The sequence below is a fragment of the Notolepis coatsorum genome, assembly GCF_963971535.1.
Source record: "Notolepis coatsorum genome assembly, contig: SCAFFOLD_1883, whole genome shotgun sequence".
NCBI lineage: Eukaryota > Metazoa > Chordata > Actinopteri > Aulopiformes > Paralepididae > Notolepis > Notolepis coatsorum.
The window spans coordinates 1-10,000 of NW_028170919.1; the positions used below are offsets into that span (position 1 = coordinate 1).

General features: G+C 45.3%; 1 protein-coding gene across 1 annotated transcript in view; it reads right to left on the reverse strand.

Moving 5' to 3' along the window:
• Positions 1-3,598: 3,598 nt before the first annotated feature.
• LOC311248374 (high-affinity choline transporter 1-like) overlaps positions 3,599-10,000 on the reverse strand; it is a gene marked incomplete at both ends in the record, with an annotated part of 28,410 nt that continues 22,008 nt past the window's right edge. Inside the window, 3 exons of the mRNA XM_084339265.1 lie at positions 3,599-4,141; positions 6,123-6,337; positions 7,397-7,550. Coding sequence (XP_084195391.1) covers positions 3,599-4,141; positions 6,123-6,337; positions 7,397-7,550 — 912 coding nt within the window. The remainder of the gene's footprint in view (positions 4,142-6,122; positions 6,338-7,396; positions 7,551-10,000) is intronic.

A 10,000-nucleotide genomic window follows, 5' to 3' on the forward strand; every position in this document is an offset into this window, starting at 1 on the left:
GTCAATTGTTGTCACTTTCTCCACTGTCTGGCTGTCATCATTATCCACCACATTTGGATTCCCCCCCTCTAGTCCACTGTCACCTGTTGACCCATTTTCAACTGTCTGGCTGTTTTCATTAACCACCACATTCGTTGTTCTCTTTCTCCGACGCGGCAATGGAAGGACCAAACCACCACTGTTCTCCCCTGTTACCCCACAGTCACCACTGGTTGAGGGGGGGGCAGCATCCCTCACTCCTCCCTCATCTGTACCAAGGCTCTGCTCTGTACTGCCGCCCCTGCTCCGCGGCCCTGCAACTGGATTGATTGATTGATTGAAAAGTTTATTAACAGATTGCAGAATGGGTACAGTACAGTACATCTCAATACATACAATTGTTAAGGGGATGCAGACCAGAGAAAGACTTTCGTCTTGTTTCCACCAGGGTCCCCCATTTTCAATTCATCATAACATATATGACATACATGACATACAGATAGACAGTACTGCTACATCTATACATTTATGACATATCAGATTTGCAAATACAGTACTGTTTGTGATACAAAAGTGTCCAGAAAAGGAGTGTATATACATTTGGCGTAGAAACTGTACATTGGAGGAGGTTGGTGGGGTGGGGTTGGGTGGGTTGGGTGAGGGCTGTACATTGGAGGTGGGGGGGGGGGGGGGGGGGTTGGGTAGGGGACATACACACATTTTACACTGTACATTGGAATGTTGACAAAGCCTTACTTGGTCATTTACTGTACAACTAGGTTAGGACATTTGTAGGGGCCAGTTTCGAATTGCAGTCTCACGTAGGTGTTTTTTGAGAGTGTTTTTGAAGGTGGGTAGTGATTCACATTCCTTTACAGCTTTAGGCAGGGCGTTCCACATTGATGTGGCATAATTGCGAAACGTGTTTAGTCCCTTGTTTGAGCCGAATCTGGGTTTTACATGATTTGTGGAGCTCCCTCTGGTGTTGTGATCGTGGTATTCACTGACCTTTGGGAAGTATTTTGACATGTACATGGGTACCTTGGTCGCGTAGTGTATCTTGTAGACCAGGCCCATTGCAAGTTGCTGTACTCTGTCGTCTACTCTAAGCCATCCTAGGTTGTCAAAGTGGGCAGGGGTGAGGTGGGTTCTAGGAGTCAGGTCAAGTAGTAGTCTGACTAGCTTGTTTTGAGATGTTTGTAATTTGTTTTTTAGTGCCTTTGAGGTGCTTTGGTACCATGAGGTGCAAGCATAGTCGTAGTACCCTTGAATGAGTGCTCCTGCTAGAGTCTTCAGGGTATTCTTGTTTACCAGAGAGGAGATCCGGTACAAGAATTGCGTTCGTTGGTTGACTTTTTTTATTACATTGGATGCCATTTTGTCACAGGAAAGATTAGCCTCTAGGATGGAACCCAGGTAGGTAATTTCATCTTTCCTTGTGATAATATTGTCACCCACTGTAACCGAGAAGCCGTCGGTCTTGCTGAGTTTGTTATTTGAACCGAAGAGAATGGACTCTGTTTTGCCCATGTGTAATGATAGTTTGTTGTCGGCGAGCCATATGCAGATTTTGCCTAGTTCCGAGCTGAGGGCTTTTTCAACCTGTAACTTGTTCTTGTCAGAGACCAGCAGGGCTGAGTCGTCCGCAAACAGGAACAAGTTGCAGTCACAAGCTGACGACATGTCATTTGCATAAATTAGGAATAGTAGCGGTCCTAGTATGCTTCCTTGTGGAACACCACAGCTCACTGTGAGGGGGGGGGATAGGGTACCGTTTACTTCCACCATCTGTTCCCTCCCCTCCAGGTAGGATTGTATCCAGCTCACTGATAAACTATCAAAACCAATTGCCAATTGCTGGACACTATCAGCTGCACTGCCGGCGGTCTGCAGAGGGATACTATCAGCTGCACTGCTGGCAGTCTGCAGCGGGACCCTGTTTACACTGCTCTCAGCTCTGCGCGTCCACACCCCTCCCACCTCCACATCTGCGCTGAGCCCAGCACTGCGCACCGAGTTCTGGGGCTGCGCTCCACCTGGGGCTGGCGGAGGTCGCCTCGCCCCTCTCCCCGCACAATCGCGCGAAAAATGCCCGTCCTCCCCGCACTTGAAACACCTCCCCGAATTGCCAGAACTAACAAAAACCACGTAATCAAACTCATCAACTTTTATTTTAAAAACCAACTCAAGCTCCTCTCCGCTGTTGTTCAGAACCATTAAAACCTGTCGCCTGTGTGAGACAACATGCTTTAAAAGCGGAGATTTACATCCCGACGACATTTTTTTTATAGGTGAAATTATCTTCCCATGTCGTGATAATTCATTTATCAAAAGTTCATCACTGATGAACGGCGGAACGTTGGAAATAAAGACATTTCTGCCTGGTGTGGAGAGAGACTCCACCGCAACAAAAACCCCATCCACACTAATTCCTGATTGAACCAGTGTGTGCACCTTGTCCAATGAATCAAGGAAAATCACAATCGAACCATTCATTTTCGCAGCTGATTTAATGCTTCTGTGTCCGACAATATTTCCAACTGCCAAACTGCAGTTCTCTACTGACACATTAGGAACAGATATCTTAATGCCATTCTTTCTACTGATTTTTGAAAAATCCATATTAGCGTTTCACGTCAGCCAGCAGCACAGCCTGGCCGACTGCCAACCAAACAAAGCACTCCCACTTAACCCTATACACACCAAAACACACAGCAAACCAACACTATACTTACAATACAATATCCCATAAACAAATTAACAAAATAGATAGATGAAGATAGAAAAAAAAACTCACTATACCTCCACACCTCCAATCTCCAATCTCTCCAATCTCATTCCCAGCATGCACTGAGCGAGAGAGAGAGCGAGAGAGAGAGAGAGGAAGACAGAGAGAGAGAGAGGGAGAGAGAGGGAGAATGAGAGAGAGAGGAAGACAGAGAGAGAGAGAGAGAGGGAGAGAGAGGGACAGAGACAGAGATTCTTTTATTTTTTTTGGTTCACTGTTTTTAACTGCTGTCTGTTATTGTTGGCATTTATTTCAGATTTATTTGATATGTTATGCTGTAGTGTAAAGCACCCTGTGCATTCGTGCTGTGAAGGGTGCTATATAAATAAAGGTCATTCATTCATTCATTCAGAGAGAGAGAATTATGGCTCAATTATTTTATTATTTTCTCCCAAAACAAACAACTCTACTCTATAAACTTAATTTGTATAATAATAATAATAATAATAATAATAATAATAATAATAATAATAATAATAATAATAATAATAATAATAATAATAATAATAACCTTTATTAGGCACCTGTCAATAACACACTATGAGGTAACAAGTTGTTGTCAATAACACACTATGAGGCAACAAGTTGTTGTCAATAACACACTATGAGGTAACAAGTTGTTGTCAATAACACACTATGAGGCAACAAGTTGTTGTCAATAACACACTATGAGGTAACAAGTTGTTGTCAATAACACACTATGAGGTAACAAGTTGTTGTCAATAACACACTATGAGGTAACAAGTTGTTGTCAATAACACACTATGAGGTAACAAGTTGTTGTCAATAACACACTATGAGGTAACAAGTTGTTGACGACACACGACAACATCAACACTTTGTGTCCAGCATCAGCTGGGAGACTTCACGCCGCACGTCAGAGTCCCCCTTCTCGTCTTTGGCGCCCCCCGGTGGCCCGCGGGCGGCGGCGGCGGCGGCCTTCACCTTGAACACGTCCCACCTCTCGGGGAGCAGCCCCCTGCGGAAGAGGAGCGAGGCGGCGTAGGAGCACGTCAGCGTGGCCGCGATGCCGGAGAGCATGCAGACGGTCCTGATGGGGGCGCCCTGGACGAGGAGCCCGTCCTCCAGCACGCAGCCGGGGAACCGGAGGACCACGGGGAGGCCCAGCGCGGGCTCTCCGCAGAGCAGGCGCAGCAGCACCCCGGCCAGGCAGCCCACCACGGCCCCGTAGCCGTTGGAGACGCTGAAGAAGAGCACGCAGACCAGCTGGGGGAACATGACGGTGTAGGAGAGGTCGCAGCCCAGGACCCAGAACACCATGACGCTGTTGTCCAGCGCGGTGAGGGCCGTGCCGGCCACGCCCGCCAGCACCACCACGCCACGGATCACCCACTGCAGCTCCCGCTCAGACGCCTGGGGACAGAACACTGTTGAGACTGTGGTATCCTTGACTGGCATTTCATAACAAAAATGTGAATATAATTAGAAAACCATAATGCAAAAAGCCAGGTGTACCCTTTCAACAGCAGAATGGGTTTTCAGAGCTAAGTAAGGAGTGATATTGGTGTTACAGGAATAGTCAACAAACCCTCACACAAACAGATGTACTCAACTGTTTAGAACAGAAGGAAACAGTCAACCAAACCCCCACTCGTGTGACTGAAGACTGTATGCAAATGTTGGTGATCACACCCCACTAGGAACAAAGGAACTGAAAAGTCACACTCAGCACTAGCAGATTTCAGCAGCGATAGCAGAGACCAGATAGCTGGCTCTGACAGAATGTTAAGACTGAAACTAATTAAACAAGATCATATTAATTAAACTGACTTATTAGATAAAAGGTATTTGAATGTCATTTAGAATGTCAAACTGATTATGAAGGTAATAGTGTCATTTCACTCCTGGTGTAAACCATATATATAAAATAAGTCTCAATTACAAAGCTTTAATCATAGTTGTATTCAAAGTGTCAGTCTGGTAAATAAAGGTTGGTGCTGGCTCCTGTGGACTATTTGGTATTAACCTAGAAGCAATGACTGTGGGTTAATGCTAGATAGTCCATAGATTCATTACACAAACCAGGTATATGGGAAAATCAAATAAAATAAAGGGAATGTTAACATGTCTGATGTATCCAGAGGGGAGAAAAAGAGCTTCTCCCTCCCTAGCAGCAAAGGAGGGGGCCACCAGCAGACCCCCCGCTGTTGCGACAGGAAGAACACACGACGAGGAGATCTTGGGACAGACAGCCCCCAAAGAATCAAGAACCAATTGGAACAGAACGCCAAATATATAGAAATAACTGATTGGCTATGGACCAAGTCAACTTATGACATCATTTTGAGTATAAATGAGAAACGCATTGTTAGAGAGAGCAGGCCAGACAACCAGGTCTGCGTCTCTCTACCACCGCCCATCCAGAGACTACTGTGAGCCGTTACATGTGAGTAAATCATGGAAAAACCAATGTTGTTTAGGTTAGAGTAATGTACAGATCCCTGCTATCTGTTGACCAGATTTACTCATGTGTAATGCTCAGTAGATTCAAGTTTCTTTAATAGTTGTCATACAGAAGTACAGAATACTTTCATACAAAATGCTTCTTACTGTTCTATTCTATTCTATTTCATTTGATAAACATGACTACTGTTTATGTACAGACTGGGTTTGATGTGCAAACCTTATCAATCCTTTTGTACACCATGTTTGATGTACTATGAAATAATCCTTGTATGTAAAAAGCAATCTTCTGAATTCACTCTGAGCCCTTTGGCAAATAAATCAGTGGAGTTGAACTATAGTTCCTTTTGTCTGGCTGCACAGTTTATTTCTCTACTCAGTAGAGAAGACCATTCTATCATTATGATCTTCTTCCTTTCCAGGTAGCAACCTCATTGTACTGTGATAACCTTGAGTTATGTATAGAATATATCTATCTATCTATCTATCTATCTATCTATCTATCTATCTATCTATCTATCTATCTATCTATCTATCTATCTATCTATCTATCTATCTATCTATCTATCTATCTATCTATCTATCTATCTATCTATCTATCTATCTATCTATCTATCTATCTATCTATCTATCTATCTATCTATCTATCTATCTATCTATCTATCTATCTATCTATCTATCTATCTATCTATCTATCTATCTATCTATCTATCTATCTATCTATCTATCTATCTATCTATCTATCTATCTATCTATCTATCTATCTATCTATCTATCTATCTATCTATCTATCTATCTATCTATCTATCTCTCTCTCTCTCTCTCTCTCTCTCTCTCTCTCTCTCTCTCTCTCTCTCTCTCTCTCTCTCTCTCTCTCTCCCTCCCTCTCTCTCCCTCTCTCTCCCCCCCCCTCTCTCTCTCCCTCTCTCACCTGTGGTCTCAGGATGCTCCTGTATATGTTGGTGGAGAAGATGGAGGCGGCCGACAGCAGGGCGGAGTCTGTGGATGACATCACGGCGGCAGCCACCGCTCCGATGCCGATGACAGAGATGTAGGGAGGCGTGAGCTGCTGCAGGGCGATGGGCAGCACCAGACCGGCCTCGCCGCGCTCGTACGGGGACGCGCCGTAGGACGTCAGGTTCCAGTCTGAGGTCAGAGGTCAGAGAGAGACACACGACGTGGGATCAGTGAGGGGGGGGGGGGGGGGGGGGGGGTCACATTACGTTTATAATTCTTTATTACAGTTTTACAGTTTATCGCGGCATGGTGGTGTAGTGGTTAACACTGTCGCCTCACAGCAAGAAGGTCCAGGGTTCGATTCCCGCTTGGGGACCAGGTTTCCATGATGCCAGGTACTCAGGTGGGGTATCTCCCGGGCCTTTCTGTGTGGAGTTTGCATGTTCTCCCCCTCTGTGCTCGCAAGGGTTCCCCCCTTCTATTCTCTTGTCTATGAGTCTATTCTCTTGTCTATTATCTTGTCTATGAGTCTATTCTATTGTCTATGAGTATATTATATTGTCTATGAGTCTATCCTCTTGTCTATGAGTCTATTCTCTTGTCTATGAGTCTATTCTATTGTCTATGAGTCTATTATCTTGTCTATGAGTCTATTATCTTGTCTATGAGTCTATTCTATTGTCTATGAGTCTATTCTCTTGTCTATGAGTCTATTCTCTTGTCTATGAGTCTATTCTATTAGTCTATTATCTTGTCTATGAGTCTATTCTGTTGTTTATGAGTCTATTCTCTTGTCTACGAGTCTATTCTATTGTCTATGAGTGTATTATATTGTCTATGAGTCTATTCTATTGTCTATGAGTATATTCTATTGTCTATGAGTCTATTATCTTGTCTATGAGTCTATTATCTTGTCTATGAGTCTATTCTCTTGTCTATGAGTCTATCCTCTTGTCTATGAGTCTATTCTCTTGGCTATGAGTCTATTCTCTTGTCTATGAGTCTATTCTCTTGTCTATGAGTCTATTCTCTTGTCTATGAGTCTATTCTCTTGTCTATGAGTCTATTCTCTTGTCTCTGAGTCTATCCTCTTGTCTATGAGTCTATTCTCTTGTCTATGAGTCTATTCTCTTGTCTATGAGTCTATTCTCTTGTCTATGAGTCTATTCTCTTGTCTATGAGTCTATTCTCTTGTCTATGAGTCTATTCTCTTGTCTATGAGTCTATCCTTACAGGAGCAGCTCATACCTGTCGATGCAGCGACCGCACCAATCAGCACGGAGGGAATGCCGAAGACGAGGACGAGGCCAGCGGCAGCGAAGCAGGCGATCCTGGCGGAGGCAGACGAGGCGGCGGACAGCGTCCTCTGGTGGAAGTCCTGGTACCCCATGGTCCCCAACGACTGGGAGACAACAGTGGAGACAGTGCTCTCTGTCTATATCTAGACCAGTGGTTCTGAAACTACGGGGTCACGGGCAGGTGACAAGTGCATTGGCAAGTACATTTTTATTATTATTTTTTTTTTTTTATAAATTTTTTTTCAGCCCGCTTTTGTATCGTGCATAAGAACACAAATACTCTCGATAATCTAGCGTTTATTTGAAAACGATTCATAAATCAGCCGGAAAATGACAATGTGTTTTGTGTATTCCAGTAAATGGCTCTCCGAAACTATATTCATATTCAAAACGGTATAAAACGGAAATGTACTGATGAAAAAACAATCCGTTTCCTTCGTACATGTTGACTGCAAGCAAGTCATTGATAAGCGACGGGTGTATTAGACACATAGCCATAATTTAAGATATAGTTTATGCATTCGCAAATGTGCTCGTCCTCCCATTGATTAACGTGGTGGCATCCAAGCGATAAATCGTCATATCCGGCTGACAACCAATGTGTTAAGTGTGGGGTCCTCGGGTAAAACAGGAGTTTGGCTTTTTTATACCATGACCCCATTTTATTTAGGATTATTTTTAGCGACCCCACACTTCTATCTATCGCGTAATTTCAACGTGGAATTACCTTAACTTGCAAGGGCACACATGTGGGCCCTTTTGAGGATGATTTGCCCACCGGCACTTTGGCGACTTCTAGTGGCTCGGGTGTGCATATTCTTTAATACAATATATATATCGAATTAAAGCCCCATTTGTTGCCTGTCGATATCCCTTTCAGACGACAAAATCCGTTCAGCGGTTCTCGAGTTACATGCCGATATTTGAGGCTTGCGCAAAGTACACGATATTGTGCAAATACTACTCCCGACTCTTGGGGCTCTAGTTCCGTCAATCATTTGGCGATCTCGAAAATGATTGGACAGGGTTGTAGCCAATGAGTGTGGCTTTCCAATGATACCCCACCTGGGGATGTACAAATCAGGGATCTAGGTGTGCGGCTGGGTGGCGCAGCGGTCTAAGCGCTCGTCACCAACGCGTGAGACACCGGTATCGAATCCGGCTGTCAGCGTTGCCTCCGGCTTGGGCCGGCCGTCATACTGACTCAATTGGCAGAGTCAGTGGGAGGGGAGTCGTAAATCTGTTGTGGTAATCTGGTCGTTGTAAACAGCGCCTCCTACAGGTCGGTCAGGGCACCTGCACAGCAAGGACAGGAGATGTCGAGGGTAGTGTGAGCCTCCCACACGTTACTCCTCGCCAATGAGAGTTCGCGCTGGCAGGTGAAAAGATGTGACAGGCTGCCTCCGCATGTATCGGAGGGGACATGCAATAGATTCTTCAACCCTCCCTACGACCGACCAGTGGCGGGCACATGCGAGCAACGATCAAGACAGGGGAGGGGGGAATTGGCACGACTAAATTGGGATGGGAGAAAAACAGAAAAAGAAGGAGACGACCGACCAGTGGCGGGCACATGCGAGCAACGATCAAGACAGGGGAGGGGGGAATTGGCACGACTAAATTGGGATGGGAGAAAAACAGAAAAAGAAGGAGAAAAAGTGGATAAAAAAATAATCAGGGATCTAGGTGAAAAGGTACGAGCGAAAACAGGACGAGAAAAACCGCAGAATGAATTGAAGTCTATGAGAAAACTACGCTTTTTTTTTTTACACAGTTTACCTAAATCACACCTAATCACTTATTTCTGAACGGATCAACGACCAGTTGAACTTCTCTGCTCACATCGCAGCAACAACCAGAACCTGCAGATTCCTCCCTTCCTGAGAAAAGAAGCCACCCAACTCCTCGTCCAATCAACAGTCATCTCCCGCCTCGACTACTGCAACGCACTGCTAGCTGGCCTCCCGGCCACTGCCACCAAGCCTCTTCAACTCATTCAGAACGCAGCAGCCTGCCTGATCTCAAACCTACCGAAGTCGGCCCATGTCACCCCACTCCTTAGGGACCTGCACTGGCTCCCCATTGCTGCACGAATCCGCTTCAAGGCCCTCGACCTGGCATACCGTGCGGCAAAGGGAACCGCTCCCGCCTACCTCCAGTCAATGGTCTCTAAGGGGGCTTTCTCACTGCCATTCGGGGTCGAATCAGCTCCGCTCCGTCCTCGCTCCGTCCTTGGGTGCGAACTCCCCCCCCTCCCTCTCCCCCCTCTGGTTTGTGTACACACTGCAGTCTTGGTGCGCTCCGGGTTTTGTTTACGGTTTGCGTTTTTAGCGTGTAAGCTTGCCGTAGGCGATGATGTCACGCTCGAACGTCAACACAGGAAGAGTTTAACACACGGTGGTGGAAACTGGATGCTGATATAAAGAAACGAATAACCAATAAATATGAAGTTATATTTGAACCTCTGTTGTCAAGCCATGTCAATATAACCCACCCCCTTTTCTCATGAATGGAACTGGTGTAGTGGAGTCCGCTTTGAGCGTTTTCCAGGGTT